Consider the following 21,346-nt stretch of genomic DNA (forward strand, 5'->3'; position numbering starts at 1 on the left):
GAATGATTGGCAGCGGGCATCTCTGTCAGGGCTTTGGCATGCTGCAGAGTAGAAGCCCTGTGCTAATGAATGTCATCTACACCTACCAGATGTGCCACTGGGTGACATGCCAGATCTTTTACATAATGCCATTCTGCCGGACACGAGACAGCTGGGGCGGGGGGGGGGGGGGGTCTTTTAATGCCTTGAGGTGGGAGTGAGAATGCCTTGAGGTGAGAGTGGGTATACCTTTTTTTTTTTTAATCCAGACTTCCCGCCATCACCCATACACCCAATCAGTCCCCCCTACATTGAGCTAAAACCTATGGCTGAGGGCATCTCCCTCAGCGATAGCCCCGAAGCTGGAGAGCTTGAGTCCGTTTGACCGGCTCCCTTGGCTCTCTCCCACACTCATCACCTTTCCCCTTCCATGAGTTTGCTCCCCGCCACCATCTAAATTTAGGAAAGGGGAATTTTTTTTTTAAGTTAAAGATATAAAAACATTGGAGGGTCTGAAATGAAAAAAGGAGAGGGGAGAAAGGACACACCCTATCCTCTCCTTCCCTACGCTAAAAGTACAAGGATGAGCTCTCCTCACCCCTCCCCCTTCCTTTTCTACCGTCCACCGGAAACTAGATATTATTTATCCCCAGGGGTGATATCCTGTCAGTGTTTGTCCCACTTTCTGGCTTAAGTAGTTGTCTGAAGTAACGTGGAGGTGTCCAAAAATCCATGCCGTGTGGAGCGGACTGTTTCCTGGAGTGGGATGGACAAGGTGGGAGGAAAGGGAAATGAGAAAACCACTTCTGACGGGCAGCGGGTCTGTGCGCGTCTAGGAGTGTTTTGGTTCCCCCCCCCCCCCCCACACACACACACAGCTCTCCACCCGCCAAGGCGAAATAGCTGGTAGGAGGATGGACTGCCACGCGGGGCCCTCCGCTCTTTCTGTTAGACCTGCCGGTCGGTACTGCCCCGGAATTCCGGGCGCTTAAAGGGGTCAGACGCCTGTTCCTCCTCCCCAGGGGCCATAGCTCCTCAGACACACCTTCCCCCCACACCCCCAGGCATCCGCTCCCACGCTCGGACCCGGGCCCCTTGCGCGCCTCTGGCCGAGCCGCTAGGCCCCTTCCCTTGTACCCGCACCTCCGCCCGCTGCCGAGGCTCCAGATGGCGGCTCCTCGCGCTCGGCTCGCGGCCCCTAGACGCCGCCCGGCAGCAGCCGGCGGTCGCTCCCTCCCTCCCAGCTGCTGCGGCTGAGACCTCAACCGCTCGGCGAGGAGGGCGGGATGCTCCGCCGGCTCGGAATGGTGCGGGAGCCGGGCCGCTGACGGGCGCGCAGGAGCCGCGTCCGCAGGGAAAGAGTCTTGCAGGCCCCAGGTGAGGAGACCGCGGGGGAGGGTGCGGGGAGGGGAGCCTGCCCGCCGCCTCAGCACCCTCACACCCCTACCGTCTCCCGACCTTCCTCCCGGCACCACCTCCGCACCGGGGCCGAGCAGGCGCGGGACCCGAGCACCCGCTGGACCGCCGGGAGCGCCGCCCAGCCGCCAGGAGGGGGCGCCCAGCACCCCGGAGATCGGGCCCGAGGGCGGGCTCCGCCTGGGCATCCCGCCCCAGCCCAGTGGAAGGCTGTTCGGGCCGGAAAGGTGCCCCCTTCTGCCGGAGAGCGGTAATGCCCACCAGCTGCGACCACCCGCTTCCCCATTTTCTCCGCTCTCCTCCCTCTGCTCTTCTCTCTCGCTTCCTATTTGCCTCTCTTTTTCTCTTGCTTGCCAGGTTCCCTTCTTTCTCCCCGCCTGCCCCCTTGCATCCTGGACCTTTCCTCTCCTTCCCTGGTCCCTCCAACCGCGCGGTCAGGGTTTGTGCGCCTCCTGGGGCGGTGGGAAGGGGGATGTATTTCGTGCCTAGGCTCTGGCTCCTCTCCACGGGTGCCTCCCGGCTTCCCCCGAAAGCAGCTCTGAGAGTGGTGGCTCGTGGGGTTGAGGTTACTCTCTTCCTGGCCTGGGCCCGGCGACTCTTTGACTGGGGGGGGGGGGGGTGCCGCGTTTGGGAGCAGCGCTTCACCTGAACGCGGAGCTCGTAATTCCCTTTACTGGAGGGATGTATGAAGTTCAGCGGCCTGGTACTGAGCACCCTTCTCCCACGCCAGAGTCAGGACACTTCGAGGGCATTTTCCCTTACACAGACCCCTATAAGACCTAAAGTCCGCCTTCCCGGACAGTCCTCACTGCGGTCCTCCGTAGCAGTTGTGCTGGGATGGGGTGGAGGGAGGAAGGCGCTAAAAGGCCGCGGCGCCTGGCGTCGCGCGCCCATCTGACGTCCCCTCTAATCCCCCAGTGCTCTGGCGCGTGCCCACAGACCCTCCGCTCGTCCCTGCTCTCGGTCGTCGGGCATTAGACCCCCGAGAGCACGTTCCGTAAGCTCCCAGTACAAATCCCCTCGGAAACATTAATCACAACCACCAGAGAATGCAAAATGTGTGCCGTGCCGTGTCTGCCTTTTAATCCCGAACGTAATTCTGGAAAGCAGCATCAGACAGGGGCTCTATTAATCCCTTACACGAGCAAATGCAATCTCTGACCTACTAGACTTGTTTTCCTGCAATTTCACCAAGAGTTAGCCTCGCTAGAGGAATATTCAAAGAGAAGGAAAACCGTGAGAGACTTGAGACGCGGCGCAGTGTCGCAATAATGGGGTGCATTTCAGTCAAAAGGCGCTGCTGCTGTGGAATGGGATCGCCGGCCAGGAGTCCTGAAATTCCTCAGGGGTGGCTGCGGAGTGTGTGTGTGTGTGTGTGTGTGTGTGTGTGTTGGATGGTGGGAGGGGTGGGGTAGAGTTAGCTAGGCGTTAGGCGCCTAGTGAGGTTGGACCCCCGAGAGGAAACCCAGTTCTCTTTCCTCCGAAGGCTTCGGACACAAGTGACCTCATTTGGGGCTGTCCTGTTGCGACGGTGTTAGGGCAGGCGGAGGGGTCAGCTAGCAAGACGGAGGGGTCAGGGTTTCACCCTCTGAGGCCTGTTCCTCGCACTTGAGATTTCACTATCCACTCTCCTGCCGTTCAATCAATCATGTTCCCCTTCTCCATTTTATTCAAAACGGTCTTCCAGTTCCCTCATAATCGTAATTTGCACCATTGCCTTTTATCTTTGATTAATTAGGAAATCGAAAAAGATAATGGAGGGTCGGGCCAATAAATTAGCCTTAGGAGCCGACTGACGGACGTCTGGGGCTGCTGTGTGGGTGGGCGCTGTCCGCAGAGGCTGATGGAGGCTGCCGCCGGCCGGGCAGAAAGGGGTTAAGTAAAAGCGCGCGGTGCCTGCAGAGTGGAGAGATCCGCTCTGAGACAAACCCAGTGGCCTCAAGCAAAGACTTCTCCCTTATTAAGTGGAGAGTCTCCAGTGATTTTTAGCTTTTCCTGTTTGGGTCTAGAAAAGGAGGAGAGGGCTGGGGTAGGGTGAGGGCGGGACTCCTGTTTCTTCCAAAGAGGCCTCCCTACTAGCGCATGAACAGGCTTAAAGTTTGGTGTCTTTACGCTGGGGTCTATTTCTTCCAGGAATATAAAGTTATATTTACTTTTGCACCCTTTCCTTCCCTCTCCACTTGCCTACTAGTCTGAAGGAGGGTGGGAGGAAGGGAAAAAGAGAGGGAGACAGAGAGAAAGAGAGAGCGATTGAGAAATTCTGCTTTTATGATCAAATCAGTAACTCCCTGGCCCAAGAGGAAAGCTCATGGAGTTGTTCCCTGCCCTCGCCGAGGCGCCGGGCGGGTTCCAGATTCTTCTTTTCGCCCTCCGCGAAATCGATCACGCCTCCCAGACGGCTGAAGGAGAGCACTCTGCCACTCTTCACGGCTTCGCCCCAGCCTCTTTAGCTTCCAATTGAAAACCAATTAAAGGTTTCTATAAATCTGTTAGTTCCCCTTTTATCTGGAGACCCCTGATGCATGCGATATTGCCCTTTAGATGCCTCTTCCGTGTTTTGTTTTACAATTGTTGTATCAATATAATGCGGCCTTTCTTCTCCTGTCTCTATAGATACAGATACACAAGGAAAACCAAAGCTATTCAGTCTCCTCATTTGTCCAGCAGCCTAACAGTGGTGCCCTTTCTCTGCTCTGCTTTCCCTGCTTCAGGAGCAGCAGTTATGGTAGAAGCAGATGGCTACTGATTGGGGGAGCTTTGTGGCTCTAATACTGAATACTTTATGGAAAAGGACTTTATCATGCTTCGTTGGGCAGAGGAACAAGGGGATGAGATTTATGGCCAGGAAAAATAAATCTTTTCCAAGTTGCAGCTCCTTCTCACCAGTTGTTGCCTTTGCCCTGGGTGGGGGGGGGGCGGGGGGGCAGGTGTTGTAACACTGAGGAATTGGTTTTATTTCATTTCATTCTCCTTTCTGCTAACACGGTTTTAGTCAGGATCTGAGAGGAGAGCAGAAGAAGAGCCAGAAGTTTATAAAATACCTTAGATTGCTGTTGCTGCATCAGTATTCTCTGCCCTCAGGAATAAAGCAGACGGGTATGGTCTTGAATGCTGTTTGGGGCCATGTTTCCCCCAATGTCCTGTTAGTTCCGGGTAAAACATCATCCTCCATTATCCTATTATCTATAGAAAACAAAAAAGCATGTTAGTGCTTCCATCTGAAAAATCAGAAGACACTAGTATTGAAGGAGTGGGGCAGTGATGAGGCATATGGTGATGTACGTATGCTCCCCTTCTTTGCAAGGGTCTGAGCTCTAAGGATGATTAAGGGATGTCTGTGAATGTGAGCTCCTGGACTCTTAATTGAATTTTCAAGCTTTGGGGAATATACAGATCCCAACCCTCCACTAAAGGCCTAATTCACCCCAAGATAATTCACCCCTGTGTCTTCCCCTCCCAGAAGCCAAGACATAATGTCACTCAGAAATGCTCGTAACATGGCTATGGGCAGCCAGGTGCAGAGAGATGGAAGACAACCCCAATTCTGGGTCCTCCATTCCATTTCAGACAGACTCCTTGCCTCATTAATATCTGAAATGCCATTTTTTTACTCAAGAAACATTTGTTGAGCATCTTCCATGTTCTAAGTTCCTCTACCCTGCCTTTCCTATTCTATTACCTTGACCCTAGAAACTGAAGAGGAAAGGCCAAGAAGGAAAGGCATGCAGGTTTCACAAGTGTCACCTACCTTACTGCCACAAGCTGCTTCTTCCCAATTCTGTGTGCACCACAACCCACACAGCAACATGCACCTTTGCATTCTGCTTCTCTCTGAAGAGGATACAAAGATTAGGAGAGCTAAGATTTAAAAATTATGTTTACTCAGCATTTCAAAGTAGCAGGCACTGAGGTGCTTTAATTAACTGTTTAGGCTCTTACTATGTGCTAGACTGAATGCTCCCATAGGCTTATTGCATTTAATTCTTATGAACCCTTTGAGTTAAGTATTATTAATGCTAGTTCACACGTCCCCTTCCTTCACAGGAAATAGAAGAACAGAGAAGTTAACCCAAGCTAGTGGTCCAGCTGGGTTCTGAACCCAGGCTTGTTTTTACAATATTCATAGCCACCCTATGAGACAAATGGTGTTTATGCTATTCTCCAAATAAGGAAACTAAAGCTCAGAGAGATTAGGTGATTTGCTCAAAGACACACAGCTAGTAGACTGCAGACCTGGGGTTCAAACAGAAGTGTTCAGGATCCCAAATTTTGACCTCTTAACCACTGGTTCCAGGACCCTTCAGAATAAAGAGCCCACACTGATCTCTGTTACCTGTCCCTGCCCGGGCAAGAGGTTTCGCAGAGTGTGGAGACTGTAGGCCTGCAGCAAACGGAGCGCGCCTGCCCAGGGCTGCGGCTGCGCGAAGCCGATGGGGCCCAGGGAGAAGGCTCTGCCCGGCAGCGCCGCCCCAGAGACTAGGCTCCGTCGGCCGCGCGGCCCACAAGGCCCCGCGCAGAACGCGTGCGGGCGTCTGGGGCGAGGCGGGGCCGGGTCGGGACCGCGAGGCTGAGGTCCCGGCTGCAACGCCACGTCCCGCAGAGCTACCCAGGATAGGGTGTGGAGGGGAGGTACGGGGATGCCCACCCTGCTTCCGGGCCCGCCTGTTCCCGAGGGCCGCAGCTGATCCCCGGCCTTTGGAGGGAGAAGAAGGGCCGCACCGCTCTGAGGCCCTGAGCCCTGGTGGGAGCGGGCGACCCAGGCTTCAGGTTTCTCTGGCCGGCCAGGCTTTGGCTTTCTGGCCGCGGCACTTGAGCCAATCAGCGATGCGTTCACAGGCTTCTTACCCCATCGGGTGGTAGTGCCCGGACTTCCCTGCGTTTCTAACTTGCGCCGCTGCCAGGTCAAAAGAAAGGACTCACGGCCGGGAAGAGGGATAGAAGAAGTCCAATCTCCCAGCCTACCAGCCAAAAACAGCTCGCTCTTCCGTAAAGTCTGTTTGGGCCCTTCCTTTGGCCGTAGAAGGGATTCCTGAACACCTGACGCATTCCTCCCGCCTGCTTATTTTATCCTCCAGTACCTCCTTCCGGTGTTCCTAGAAACATCGAGAAATCCTCAGCCTTCACTGAGTGGCTTTGAAGGCGGGTGCACAATACAATTCTTAAATTTTCTGAAAAGGAAGCTGAGGCAGTGTTACTAACGGTAACAGTAGCCAGCACTGAAATAGGTATTTACTGTGTGTCAGGCAGTGTTCTCTGCGCTTGCTAAATACCAACTCGGCCCTCACGGTAATTTCATGAAAGGAGTTGCCTTTATTACCCTCGGTTCACAGAGGAAGGCCTGAAGCACGGGCAGGTTAAATTATCCGCCAAGCGTCACGGGCCGGGATTCGAACACAGGTAGTTGCCCTGATGGAGTTGCGGCCCAAACCTGAGTTGTTGCTCGTGCTTGGGTCAGTTCCCTAGACGTCTGAGAATGTTCCTTAATGAAGGCATTGAGACCTCTCTGGGATGGCCAAGGCTGAAATGAAACTAACCCCGGCTCTTGGAAGTAATCCTTTACCATCTGCTCAGCAACTGGCTTTCAAAAGCGCGCTCGCCCTTGTTCCCTTACCGAGTCCTTACCGCGACCCGGGAGGCAGCTCTTGCCAGCCTTAGCCTGCCTGAGGAGGAAATCCAAGGCTGGGAGAGGTCACTGGCAGCCCAGCTAGTGAGACATCAGAACACAGACCCCGTGCCCTGGGAAAGGGGGGCGGGGGAGGGGGGCGGCGGCCGAGGACCGCGCAGGGGACTGGGGGATGGGAGGGAGGGAGCTGGTGTATGCGAAAGCCCAGCGCTCGGGAAGCCTTTCCACACGGAAAGCAGTCGCTTAGCAGGAGGCCAGAGTTGGCACTAATTCCGTGGAGGCGATAGGAGGTTGGAGACTACGGAAAACTTGGAGGAGAGGAGGCTTAACTCCACTTGCTCCCAGCTTAGTCCAGGGGGTGTCTGCCGCGCGCTGAGAGCGCTGCATGGCTTCTTCTTGCCCCACGTTCCTGGTTTGCTAGCGCTGTTTCTAAAAGAGTAACCCTCCGCTGAAGGCTTGTTTGGTTCCTCCCAGGTCCTGTCCAGTGTCACTCCCTGATGACTCATCCCAAATGTAGTGGGAGTGTTGTCTGCCCTTTGTGATACTGTCCGGGTAATGCCCTCCCTGGGTGTCTCGCAGGGAGACCTCCTTAGCCCACATCTAAGCCCGTCTCTGTCATTTGGCCTTCTCCGTACTCTTAGCTCTACTGAGACATAGACACAGGAGATCCAGACATCAGGAATGGTCTGCGGCTCGCAAGCACTTCCCTGCCTTGCTTTGAGGCCCAAACGTTGGGCCCAAACTCAGCTATCAGTGACATTAGGGATAGAAGAACTATTTCAGTCCCCCAGATAAGAAATGGAACCGACCCCACTCTCAGAGCATTGACTTTCCCCAGGACATTTTCCCAAGTTCAGAGGATCCCTGGAAACGTTGACCTCCTAGTGCCTCAGGTAAACTGACTCTAGCATGTAGATAATGCTACGAGGCATCTGATCACATACACAAGCTACTTGTTACTAAAATCATATGTATAAAATATATTCTTTAGAACTCTATTGTTTTGCTTCTCCAAGATCAATTGCTCTCCTATATGACTTCACACATTTTCTCAAAACCATCTTACATGAAAACATGCAACAAGGAGAAGTGACTGCTTTGTAGATATGCAGCCAAGAAAAATCTCTCTCTGTAACACACACACACACACACACACACACACACACACAACCATGTCTGATCAGGTATAAAATTGTTCAGACCTAAATTGAATTCTAGGCCTTCAGGAAAGTGAACATTCAGGTCTTTAAAGTCAATATGTTTATTCTTCTTAGGATTTTGTGAATGATTTGTTTGACAATTCTGGATATTATTTATTTTAAAAATATGGATTTTCCTTAAAACTTTAGAGGACATTATTAATTATATCTTGCTTACCTTTATATCACATCACCAGAAGACTAGCAAATCAATGTGGGAATTGGCTTTTCAATAACTAGGTACAAGAGAACAAATATAAGTTTCAAGCCCCCTGCCTATTATTTTTGCCACTTTGTAATGTGTATACAATATTGTTTATAGTAGTGTTATTACAGTTGTTTGTGACAAGCTGATCTTTGAATTCCTTAAGGACTACTTCTCCAAGTATTAGAATTGAAGAAAACCTACTCTGGTAGTTTTTTAGTGCTTATGCAAATCTGTTAAAAGCTATAGACCTTCCATATAGTATTTGGGGAGACATTCCTCCATTGATGCTAGATTAATTCCCCTGGATTAAATCATGGAATACCTGCAATTAATTTGAACTGAAATCATAAAAGATAATTTTCACTCAATCCAATTTGCAAGATGACCAGGTAGCAGTTTGGGTATGAGAACATAGTTTGTGGAAAAAATGAAACTATTTCCAAGGCTCTAACAAAGAAATGTGAATCATCACTGTTGTGGTCACTGAGTGATATCTACTCCTCCAAGCCTTTTCATTCCTTTTCTTTTTTGCCTCTCTTTTCCTTAGAGAAAATCAGATGTCTCTCTCCTCAGGCTTCAGGAAAGTATGCCAAGGACAGATTCTGAGCTAGAAAGTCTCGGGCATGTGTGCATTCTGACTAGGCCCCCTTCCCAGGAAAGAATGTTGCTCATCCCCCAGCAGCCCAATTTACGATCTAAGTCCATATTTTAGAGGGCTAGCTTTGACCAGGTTCCAGGGAGTCGATTCTGCCTAGTATGAACCCACTATTTCAATAAGCACCTCTCTTTTAACTCAGGAATTGCACTCACCCTAAAATAAAGAGGAAAAGAGGTGGAACTCAGGTACTACTGAGTATTGTGATCATGCCCCTTCTCCTGGCTGTGGAAAGAAATTTGATGTAGAGCCTCTCAACTTGGTGACATTCCTAAAGCCTAGAGTCAGTCTTCTCAAAATCTGATGTTCCCTCCAATTTGAGACTGCTAGACACCCCTTGGTCCCCTGTCTGCCTGGAAAGCCTGGCCCAGAGAGAGAGAGGCTCAGAGGGGCTGACTATGCCCTGTCTACATTTCCTTCCTCCTACCCTACTCCTCCTACTAAGATACATTCAAGGGCTGTGTGTATGATTCTGGGAAGGACTTTGTAACCTGAGGATTTGACAGAAAATTCCTTGCTAAATCTCTAGATATTCATCTGAGGAGGGGTATAAAATCTGGGAGAATCCAGGGGGTCAGGATGCTGCATATTAGATCTGGTTCACAGGTTACATTCACTAGGTGAGCATGAGGCATTGGTTTCAGATCTGTAGTAGTTGCCTTCAATATTACCACAGTTTGCTTGCCCTGCTGGAAGTCATTCACAGAAGCCATTAAGCCAGCTGACTACAACTTAGATCCAGGAGAGAAAATGAATTACACAAAGCTCTCAAAGGCTATTCAGCTTGAAGCTGAACTCCCACAAAAGGAAGGGCATGTGGAACTTGAGATCCCTCAGAGAGAAGGTTTTAAACTTGAGAAATGTAGGTTATAACTATAATGATGATAGCTTTAGTAGCAGCAGGATTAAGAACAGTTACTATTTATTGAGAAAGAGGAAAAGCTGAAAAGAGAAAAATGTGAGTCAGGAATAATGATCCCTGCAGTTGGAAGCCTGGAGTCCCTCCTCACAGGCTACAAAATTATCCATCCTTTGAGTTTCTGGCTGTCCAAGAATGAGCCCGGGAAACCATTTATGACCTATTGAACCAACTGTAACTCTTGGTGAGGAACAGACCCATACTGAAATTGCCATGAATACTTATAAAAAACAAAGTGCCCCATCCCCATCCCTGTAAACCATTATCCAGCTCAGCAACTCTGCCTCTTCTTGCCTCTAAGTCATCCCTTAGAAAGTTCCTTACCCTCCTTGGTGAGGCTAGGGCAATGCAACACCCCTCCATGAAGCTCCTTTCTCTGCCTTCCCCAATCTCCTCATAGCCCCTTCCAGAGACCTCCCTGTAGGAAAGTTTAGGAAAATGTCTCCACCATCTATCTGCTTCTTTGGCATCCTCTTGTCTTCCAGTGTGTAAATATATATAATATTTTATATATATATATATATATATATATATATGCATGTGTATATATATGTGTGTGTGTGTGTGTGTGTATATATATATATATATATATATATATATATATATATATATATATATACACTGAGCCTTTGCTGCTGTAGTGCTTTGGTGATACGATTAGAGGGGGATGAGCCAGGACCTAGAAAGTGATAGAGAAAGAAAAATAATGTGTTTTCATTCTTATAAAGTAATAATCCTTCTGAGTGAGTTATTCGTAGAGACTTTACCTGCTTCCGATTACAGAAGTTGAGATATTTGGGGCCCCTTTTCTCTCCCCTGGGAGGAGAAACGACATTTCCATTCTAATGCTCTCAAGAATCAGATTTCCTTTCTTACCCTTTCTCCATCCTCTCACTTAGGTCGTAAAAGGCACCACCTCGGGAATCATTCATCAACCTCTCTCCAGCCTTCTCTTCTAAAACAATACTGCAGTTGTCTACACATGTATTTTTTGCCATAACTGCAAGAAGCCTTGTTAAAGTGGGGCAAGGCAAAAATACCTTCACTCTTCATAGTCATCTCTCTAATCATTTAATTGGAAATAAAATCCCAGGGAAAAGAGCTCCAAATATATGCATAAACCCATTGTTCCATGTGAATTATATAAAACTATTGACCGAGATGCATCTTTATAGTATTGTTTTAGGATGAATAAATGCCTCAACTCTTCATTTAGTACCAGTGAATTCCAGTAAGAAATAATGCAGAATGATTTCAAAGTGGCTTATGCACCATTTTAGCCCATAAATTTCTAAAAAAAAAAATAAAAGTAATCTGTAGATTTCATTTACCTCCAATTAGCAATTTTCATTTAGACCATTTATATTACCTAACAAAATGTGTATCACTTAAAGTACTGGGAAACCCTCAAAGTAGGAATTTCAAACTTGCTCTTACCTATATTTGTGGGTTTGTGGTTGTTGTGTGAATCGTTTAATACATAAGACAAAGAGTTGGTTGGATTCATAAAATGTAGGAAATTTTTTATCTGGGGATTTATATCTAAAATCAGCAGTGGAAATCTAATTAGGGGGCAGGTAAGTGAAACTGAGAGGAAATATCATCTGATGGCCAGATTCTCAATACATCTCTCCCCTCTTTGATATATAGAATCTTAGTTATTTTCTAGCTTGAGATTTGGAAAGTCAAGCTCCCTCACCCCCAATTTCAGTACCAGAAACATCTGTTATTTTATACAAATTGGAGTCTAGGTTTCAGTACCTCAAAGGAGACATAGTCTAAGAAAGGAAAGGCCAGGGAAAAGAAAAATGCCTGCCATTTAGATTTTAAGGTTTTCCAGAACGCTTATATTCTGGGGTGGATGCTTTTAAATTTACAATATGTAAGAGGATTTTTTAAAAGTGTCTATGCATGGACTGATGACTTTTCCTGGGAAAGGCAAACTCCCTATTCTCTTTTAAAAACAAAAACAAACAAACAAACAAAAAGCAAAAGAAGGCCCTAAGGAGTGTTTCGTTCTACAGTTTAGGAATTAGGTTCGAAGACACAGCACTCCTCCCCCCTGTCCACACACACACCTTCGCTGTAGTTTCTAAGGGACCACAACCCTCTTATGGCTACTTCTGTATCTTAATTTGCTGTTGTTTATACCTGTGTGTCACCTGCCCTTACTTTTTCCTTCTCTGAATTCACTTAATTGAATTCTTCAACACTGCAATTTATTTTTCAGATGTTTGAGGCAATTCTTATGACATTTCTAATCCCATCACCCTTTCTTTAAACAAGTGAAGGGGGAATGCATGTGTGTGAGTGAGATGGGGGGAGTAATGAATGGAGCATCCAGGTATAAGCCAATTGGTGGCTAAATACCTTGCAGATTCTTATATAGAGACATGTGAGAGCCCTCAGCATTAAGCTTTGGTCGTTACATGAGTTGCCCTTGAGCAAACTATTTTAAAGTGTGCACATGTGCATAAGAAAAATGATATGTTAAGATGAAAGACAACTGTAGTTTGAGAAGGTTTCTTTGAAAACTCAATAGCTAACCTGAACATTTAAGGGAGAATTCTTCCTTTACTTCCTAGTATATGGGGATTTTGCAACCCTTCTTTCTCCAAGTCCCAGCTTAATCCTAGACAACAGCTCTGTCTGGTCAGAAGGACTCAGAACTTATGTGGGGGCCGGATGAAAAGAGAAGGGGAGGGAGAGAGAGAGACAGAAGGTGGGAGGGAGGCAGAGAGAGAGAAAGGAGAATTTGGTGGGAGATTCCTCACACTTTTTTTTTTTTTTTCTCCTCTGCAAAATCCTTTCCAGGCTTCCTTGTATGGTAGACGCCAGCGAAGAAAGGCGCTCCGTGCCTGGTTGCCTCACTGGGTTCCGGAGGGAGGTCTCTGAGCCACAGGAGCATCAGAGTAACATTGCACACACCTTTTCCTTTTAGGCTGCTCTTTGCCAACCCCCAATCCACTTACCTTATTTAAACACTGGCTAAAAACTAGGTTGTCTTCTCAAGTCGTGGTTCTGCTTTGTCCACTGTAGCGGCTACACGTCCGATTTATCCTAAAGTTAACTGATTGCCCTCTTCAACGTAGTGGTGTTGTGGATGAGACTGAAGGAGTGGGACAGTCTATACCACTCAAAGGTCTTTCTTCCCTTAGGAGCAGAGAGTTAAATGTCGAAAATGAACCCCGAGATCCCCCAGCGAAAATGTGTTGCGGGCCCCTGTTGAAGGAGTCAACTTTCAGGCTGTTAAAGACCTCAAGTCATTAGCATCAACTGCTGCGCTAAAGGGGCCAGCCAGCGCCTCTAAGTGGCTTAGCGCACAAACGAGGCTCCTGAGACGGCGTCGGCCACTCCATTCACTCTTCCACCACCTGCTGGACGTGAAAAGCTCTCCGGAGCCCATCTCGGTAATAATTTTTACTTTAACTCACCCTTCCCACCCCTGGGGGGTCTTAGACTACCTGCCTCCCCGGCAAGGGACCCCCTTGGGGATTACGCAGAACGCGCCAGGCTGAAGGCGGAAGAGCCTGAAAAGCTTGAGTCCCGTAACCTGGGTTTTTCCCACCAGTCCCCTTCTCACCCCTTACCCCGCCCAGGTAACTGTGTGCTGGGACCAAAAGACCCTTGTAAATCCCTTTCGGAGGTCTGGCGGCGTCCCTACCCCATCCCTCTTACCCATCTCCGTGTTCAAGGAAAGACTGAGCCACCAAAGCGCACCCTTTCTGAATCTTGCTCGTGCGGGCTTGGTAGTGTGAGCGCTCCTGGAGAGAGCTGACGCCGGTTTATCACCCCCTGGCAACTAGCTGCTCGTGTCAGCCGCGGCTGGAGGGCCAGAGAATCCCTCGGGGCTAAACCGCAGCCCCCTTTCCCTTCACAGAACTCAGACTCAGGCAATGCGCGCGGGATCCGTGCGCGCGCTGAGTGGCCAGCTGTCTGCCAGAGGTTCTCCAGGTGCCAAGCGAAACGGGAAAAGGCCCTCTCCAGGTCTTTTGGTACTTCCATTTCCGACCCCAAAACTGATTCCCACCACCACCACCACCACCACTCTCAGAGGGCCGAGGCTTTAGGAGGAGGCGGGCCGGGCCGCTCTCGGAGAGGCGTTGCCACTTGGCGAAAGCGCTCGGGGCTGCGGGGCGCGGGCAGGCCGGAGAGAAGGTTTCCAGGCAGGCGGCGCCGCCGTAGGGAGCGCCCAGACCAGCAAAGAGTTAAAGGGAGGGGACGTGGGCTGTCACGCGTCATTGGGCAGATTATGTGCAGCAAACAAAAAGTGTGTGTCTGCGTGCCAGTCAGTCACTGCATCGGGTCCATCTGTACAACTCTCTCTCTCTCTCTCTCTCTCTCTCTCTCTCTCACTCTCCCCTCATTTCTCTCTCCACGTCTCTCCATCTCTCTCTCCTCTCTTTAGGCAGAGCCTACAAGACAGCAACACCAACACCTCTTGACATGGAAATACATTGATACAGTAGGCAAAAGAAACACTCGATTGCATCTCCCGGTTCCAGGTGGCCTTATTTGGGCGATTTGATCCTGACCTTATTCCTGGTAAGTCTATTTGCATTGATGGGAGAGGAGGAAGGGAGGAAGGCAGGTTTGGTGGGGAGAGTGGAACATTTTGTCCTCCGTCTTCTCATTATCCAGAAAGGGGGGGGGGATAATTATTGACGGGATCTGTACTGCCAATAGGGTTATACAAAGGGAGGAGGGGTGGAGAGCCCTTTGGCGAAGAAGCCAGCGACTGGGGAGCGCGCGGCCGCCAGACAATGCCTGCCTACGGGGCAGGGCGAGCGGCCGGCGGCAGCGACGGCTTTCGGCGAGCCCAGCGGGCTCTGGGAGGATCACCCGGGCGTCTGAGAACCCGGGCTTAGAGGAGGATGCAGAACTGTGAAAGGTTAGGTGGCAAAGGCGACCGCGCGCGGGCGGCAGAGCCCAGGCTCTCGCCCAGTTGTATTGTGACCGACTCGAGGCTCGTGGCGGCCGCCGTGGCGACGCGAACCCCTATTAGTGCGGCGTAGCGAGGATCTTTTCACCGTATTGTTAGGTAGAACTGCATTTTAATGATTGGTCCCTGCTGTTGCCCGAAGTGACGGGGCGACCTCTCGGCACAATGAAACGCTTGTGTGAAAGAGACTTTTAAAAGGAAGAGAAAAATTGGAGCATAAAACGCTGAATTGAGGAAATTGAAAAGGAGAGAATAGGATTCCGTTGAAAAGGAGGTTCTGAGACACTCTGAGGGATTTTTTAAAATGTATTTAAATTTGCAGTTGGAATCAGAAGGGCTACCTTGTGTTGGGTAAAATGCCCAGGGATAGATGCTGTAGCATAATAAAGTAAGTTTCTACTGTATGGATAATTTCTCTTATTCCTGCCTGGCATATACAGCCCATACTTGACATTTGGGGGATGTAGCAGAGTGAATGGAAAAGAGGCTGACCAAAGTTTCATGCTCTGTTAGCTGGAAATAAAAAAAATAAATAAAAGCACTACCTTGTAATCACATTTGCAAGATTAATTGGTTAATAGACATTAAGATAAAAATGAACATGACTAATATTATTCCATGAAGAACAGCTTCTGAGGAAAAGAATTAGGTTTCCCTTTCCTGCTACTTAAATTGTACAAAATATACTTAAATAACTGCCTATGGAGACGTTATTAGGGAAAAAAACAACAACTTGGAGGAATCTTTTAATCAGTCAGAAAGAGTAAACAATGCAGTTTAAAGCCACTTTAAATTTTAAATATCTGTTTTGTTTGTTTGTTTAATGATAAGTCTTGTGTGTGGGGGGGTGTCCAGTGGCAAAGAAAGGAAAATGTCTCCTTATGACAGCTTAATAATAGAGAGCTCTCCATCGGGGCATCACTTTCTGAATTACTGCGGATTAAACAGCTGGAGAGCCCACCGAGGTCTACTCAAGCAGGGCTGCCCCCTCTTGCCCAGACAAGGTCCTATCTGGGGGAGTGAGCATTTACCAATCATTACACACGCGGTATTTCAGACTGGGGACCCTTCAGTCCTGCCTTATACCTGCACACTTCATGAGGCACATGCGACTCTATCCACCCCCTTGTATAACAAGGTAACTGGGATTCACCCTCATCCATAAATAAGCGTGTCGAGAAAAAAATAATTACCTCTGCTTGCTGCTTTTAATTAAAGCCCTCGGAGGGACAGTGTTGGATTATGGAAATGAGCAGACACACGTCCCCTCTCGTAGGCTGCAGAGAAAGGTTAGCTGACATGGAATCAGTGGCCCTGACACTCTACTTGAAATCCATTCGCCATGCTCTGCTGTCTCCGCCTGCTCGCAAATGCTGCTCCCCTCTTTGGAAGAAAAAATAGAATAAAATTGGCTCCCCGGCGCCCAGTTCAATACATAAGAGTAGAAGAGAGGAGCTTTCTCCCAAGGGTTAGAAGTTTCTCTCAGTCTGGAAAGTCTATAGGGTAGTAAAAAATCCTATTGTTCTTCCCTTCTTTCTCCCTCCCCCCATCCTCCCCCAAGGTAATGAAAAAAGCGATCTTCTCTTTCCTAGCCCAGTTTTTCTTTCTCTCTAGCAGTCAGTCCGCTCTGAGCTCCCCCATCACAATTTTTTTTATAATTTTTAAAGGAAAAGAAAGCACTCTTCATTGGCATCTTTGTAATATGCCAGATTTAATCTGCCATTGGCTTTATTTTTGAAATAAGAGCGATGCAAAAACCAGGCAAATTCAAGAAAAATCTGTCTAGTAGTCAAAACGTTCTGCCTGGATTCATAGAGGCAAAAGGAGTAATGTAACTCGCTTCAATTGTCCTGTGTATCTGTCTTCAGTGATGGAGGATTTGGGCATCCAGAGAGGCATCTGGGATGGAGATGCCAAAGCTGTCCAACAATGTCTGACAGATATTTTTACCAGCGTTTACACCACCTGCGACATCCCTGAGAACGCTATATTCGGTCCCTGCGTCCTGAGCCATACTTCCCTGTACGACAGCATAGCTTTCATAGCTCTCAAGTCCACCGACAAGAGAACGGTCCCTTATATCTTCCGGGTAAGTCTTGGCCGATGCTGTGTAGGGTTATGAAGGTAATATCCTTTTGAAAATGGACTAAGAATCATTCTAATGGCAAGCTGAGACAGGTTCTGAATGTAGAAAACGCAATGATACGTGCCATTCTATTTTACACACCAAAAGTTAGAAAATGAAAATTAAACTCAGAAGTATTGTCAACTGGTTTTCCAAAATAAGTGACAAAAATTGATTTTGAATGCCAGATATGTCTAAATCAGTGCCTCAATTCTGGGCTTTCCTGGAGACGAACACCACTTCCTTAACATTTTGGGAGGTTTCACTAGGGTTGAGGCTATTTGCATACTAAGTACTTGCTATAAGTACTTTTATTATAAATATTGGGTGCATTTGCCTTCCAATCCCAAGAGGCGTCTTGTTCCCTGGAATATTACTCTTTCTGGTTAAGCTAGCTAGTGCCTAGAGTTTGTATTTAAATAAAAATGTTAATGTTTTGACAATGAAACATCATTAAAGTCATATGTTTGAGTGTGAAAAGTCCTCTCACTTCCTATTCTTTCTTTACAAAGAACTATTAATTGTTTAAGCCAAAATTAGGAAGATGAGTGAATGCCACAGAATAATTTTTAAAACCTAAGCCTGCTTTTTACTTCTAAAACAAAGAAAATTCCCCATACTTTTGCAACGTGATATAATTTAGCAATCAATTCTCAAGAGGTTAACACTAATTTGAATTGTAAGAAGAAATTTGCTAACTTGGTGTTCAACCAATATACGATGACTTAAATAATCTACATAATTGATGCAGCTTTCTAGGAACATTATCTTGCCTGCCGACCACAAACATGAGGATGGATGTTAACTCGGGTCAAGTTTCTGGAAGCTTGACCTCAGATAATTCTTTGGGAAAGAATAACAGAGGAAATGGCCCTGGCTCCTGTGGCTTCATTCTCTCACAAGAGTTTCCCTCCCTCATCCCCTTCCTTCTTGTATTCTTTCTTTTTTCTAAACTGTAGGTAGACACCTCAGCGGCGAATGGTTCCTCAGAAGGTCTGATGTGGCTGCGTTTGGTCCAATCAGCCAGAGATAAAGAAGAGCAGAACCTTGAAGCCTATATAAAAAACGGACAGCTGTTTTACCGCTCTCTCCGCAGGATTGCCAAAGATGAGGAGTTATTAGTTTGGTACGGGAAAGAACTGACTGAGTTACTCTTGCTCTGCCCCTCTAGATCCCACAGCAAAATGAATGGTAGGTTGGCTCTCGACCTGCGTCTGGGCCCTTAGCTAGCGGGGGAGCGACGCAGGGAGCGGCGGGGCTCACTCTGGCGCCTCGGCGCGCCTTTCCTCCCTTGGAGTGCCTCATAGGGAGCTTCTGAGATATAGTCCGGAATGAAGCTGGGACAGCTAGGTGTAGGTGAGGATAACTCGGGGCACGCTTGGCTTAATGACTGCACTCCCCTCAAATCATGAGGGAAAGTTAGATCGGGTCTTTCACGATGTTCTGTACTCAGGCACTCAGGCCCTGAGAAGCGAAGGTGGCTTTGTGAAGGGGGTGATGGCAAACTGGCCTAGAGACGATGCTGAGTAATCATGTGGTGTGTGTGTGTGTGTGTGTGTGTGTGTGTGCGCGCGCGCGCGCGCAATTGTGTGTATGTGGTGTTTGCTCACTAAGCAGGGTCGTCCCCTTACACATGCCTGGAATGCAGCCAACGTTTCCAGTTTGAGTTTCCCTATGTGGCGCATCTGCGCTTCCGCTGCCCCAAGAGACTTCACAGCGTTGATGTGAGCCCCCGAGAGGAGCAAGGCAGCGGCGTGGGCACCAAGGATCACGGGGGCGGCGGCGGCGGCGGCAAGGACCAGCAGCCGCCGCAGCCGCAGGAGGCACCCTTGGGTCCCAGCCCCAAGTTCTGCAAAGCCGGCCCGGTCCACCACTACCCGGCCCCCTCCCCCGAGGGCGGTAACCCGCCTGCGGCGGGCGGCGGCGGCAGCAGCGCGAAGCCGTCCACGGACTTTCACAACTTGGCGCGGGAGCTGGAGAACTCCGGGGGAGCCAGCAGCTGCTCCCCAGTGAGGAGCCTCAGCGGCTGCAGCGACCACCAGGGGGCGGAGCTGAGTCCCGACGGCAACGCCGCGGGCGTGGGCAAAGGGAAGAGGAAATTCCCGGAGGAAGCGGCGGAGGGCGGCGGCGGCGGCGCGGGGCTGGTGGGGGGCCGGGGCCGCTTCGCCGAGCGGCCCCCGCCCGCCTCCAAGGAGGACCTGGTGTGCACGCCCCAACAGTACCGCGCCTCGGGCAGCTACTTCGGCCTGGAAGAGAACAGCCGCCTGTTCGCGCCGCCCAGCCCGGAGACAGGCGAGGCGAAGCGCAGCGCCTTCGTGGAGGTGAAGAAGGCTTCCCGAGCGGCCGGTGTGCAGGAGGAGGCGGCCGCCGACGGCGGGAGCATGGCCGCCGAGGAGCAGGACGCGAGCGGCGGCGGCTCCTCCACGCCCGTGGCCGCGTCGCCGGCTGGCTCCGAGAAGCTGCTGGCTCCGCGGCCCGGGGGAGCGCTGCCCGGCCGGCTGGAGGGCGGCAGCCCGGCGCGGGGCAGCGCCTTCACCTCAGTGCAGCAGCTGGGCGGTGCGGGCGGCAACGGCGCAGGGGGCGGTGCAGGCGCTGGGACCGCGGGCGGGGCGAGCGGTGGCCAGGGCGCAGCGTCGGACGAGCGCAAAAGCGCCTTCTCGCAGCCGGCGCGCTCCTTCTCTCAGCTGTCCCCGCTGGTGCTGGGCCAGAAGCTGAGCGCGCTCGAGCCCTGCCACCCCGGAGACGGTGTGGGCCCCACCAGACTGTACCCCGCCGCCTCCGATCCTCTGGCCGTGAAGCTCCAAGGAGCTGCGGACCTGAACGGAGGTTGCGGGTCTCTGCCGAGCGGCGGTGGCGGTGGCGGCGGCGGGCTGCCCAAACAGAGCCCCTTCCTCTACGCCACCGCCTTCTGGCCCAAGAGCTCCGCCGCCGCGGCGGCCGCGGCGGCTGCGGCCGCGGGGCCCCTGCAGTTGCAGCTGCCCTCGGCGCTCACGCTGCTGCCGCCCTCCTTCACCTCTCTGTGTCTGCCCGCGCAGAACTGGTGCGCCAAGTGCAATGCCTCCTTCCGCATGACCTCCGACCTGGTGTACCACATGAGGTCGCATCACAAAAAGGAGTACGCCATGGAGCCCTTGGTGAAACGAAGACGGGAGGAGAAACTCAAGTGCCCCATTTGCAATGAGTCCTTCAGGGAGCGCCACCACCTCTCCAGGCACATGACTTCGCATAATTGACACGGAAAGGACTCCAGCTTTCCACGCGCGCACACGCATAGTCGAGCCTTGCAGGAGCAAACACACGAGGACATCCACCACCTCCTTGTGACCTGAAACATCGCACCCAGACACACACACGCACACACTCACACACGTGCTCTGCCCCCCCCCCCAACCTTTACATCCAAGTGTTTACCCGTGACCTACACTGCACACACACACACACACACACACACACACACACACGAGACAAGATGGTGGATTTTTGATTGGGTGGGGTGTTTAAGAGGTTTTCTTTTGAATGCACGTATTTTCACTTTCCCCAAAACAAAGTACATTTTTTAAAATGTCATATATTGCAACATATTGATGCATTTGTCATACGTTTCTACTTAAATTATTAAGCACTTACGATTTAGATGGAATAATATGTAAGGGCAAAATTTATTTTAGATATAAAGTAAAGGAGGAGGGTGAGATGCTTTCTGCATCTCTTGATTACAGTTTGTGTTCCTACAAAAATAAGCAAAACAAATAAAAAGAGGGTCACCATTCAATTTAAGTTTCCAGGGGGAAGTGCATGTATCATGAAATGATTATGGACTTCAATGAAGAATGTCATCATTATGTAAATATGTATTTCCTTTTAATACAAAGTGTAATTTTGTGCCAGTGAAATGGAGTCTGAATAGTTATGTGTTTCTTTTATCCCTGGAAAGATTTATTAAACTTTATATAGATTATCTGGATATGTTGGATGCTTTGACAATAAATGACTATTTTCTTCAAAGCAATTATTGGGAAGGTGTTTTAAAATGTTTTTTGTAGCTAAGGGCTACACTCTGAGTATGTACCATATATTTTCATTGAGTGCCCGAAAAGAAGGGGAAGAAACTGCAGAACAGAGGAACGATAAACCCTACCCCACTTGTATTATTTACTCTAAGCCAGTTTTGAGCCTAAAAGTGGGAAGACAAAGTCTGATTATTATTTGGAAAATCTTTATCTGGAGAGTGTTGAGCTTCTTGATCAAAGGACAAATCATCTAAACAAAGATGCCTGCCA

At 49.6% G+C, this 21,346-nt stretch overlaps 1 protein-coding gene across 1 annotated transcript; it reads left to right on the forward strand.

Moving 5' to 3' along the window:
- The first annotated feature begins 1,267 nt into the window (after nucleotides 1-1,267).
- On the forward strand, nucleotides 1,268-21,067 carry PRDM8 (PR/SET domain 8). The gene is made up of 6 exons (XM_033857176.2): nucleotides 1,268-1,356; nucleotides 13,158-13,409; nucleotides 14,408-14,544; nucleotides 16,810-17,030; nucleotides 18,026-18,257; nucleotides 18,684-21,067. Exons 4-6 carry the CDS (start codon nucleotides 16,812-16,814, stop codon nucleotides 20,297-20,299), a joined length of 2,067 nt encoding a protein of 688 aa, XP_033713067.1. The 5' UTR covers nucleotides 1,268-1,356; nucleotides 13,158-13,409; nucleotides 14,408-14,544; nucleotides 16,810-16,811; the 3' UTR covers nucleotides 20,300-21,067.
- Nucleotides 21,068-21,346: the final 279 nt, after the last annotated feature.

This window comes from Tursiops truncatus, chromosome 5 (genome assembly GCF_011762595.2).
Source record: "Tursiops truncatus isolate mTurTru1 chromosome 5, mTurTru1.mat.Y, whole genome shotgun sequence".
In the NCBI taxonomy this organism is placed as follows: Eukaryota; Metazoa; Chordata; class Mammalia; order Artiodactyla; family Delphinidae; genus Tursiops; species Tursiops truncatus.

Excerpts from the sequence above, each read along its gene's own strand:
- PRDM8 (XM_033857176.2), top strand. The coding sequence starts at position 16,812 with ATGGAGGATTTGGGCATCCAGAGAGGCATCTGGGATGGAGATGCCAAA. Across the intron at positions 17,031-18,025 it reads CGGTCCCTTATATCTTCCGG|GTAGACACCTCAGCGGCGAA; the intron begins GTAAGTCTTGGC and ends TCTAAACTGTAG. Across the intron at positions 18,258-18,683 it reads ATCCCACAGCAAAATGAATG|GGTCGTCCCCTTACACATGC; the intron begins GTAGGTTGGCTC and ends CTCACTAAGCAG.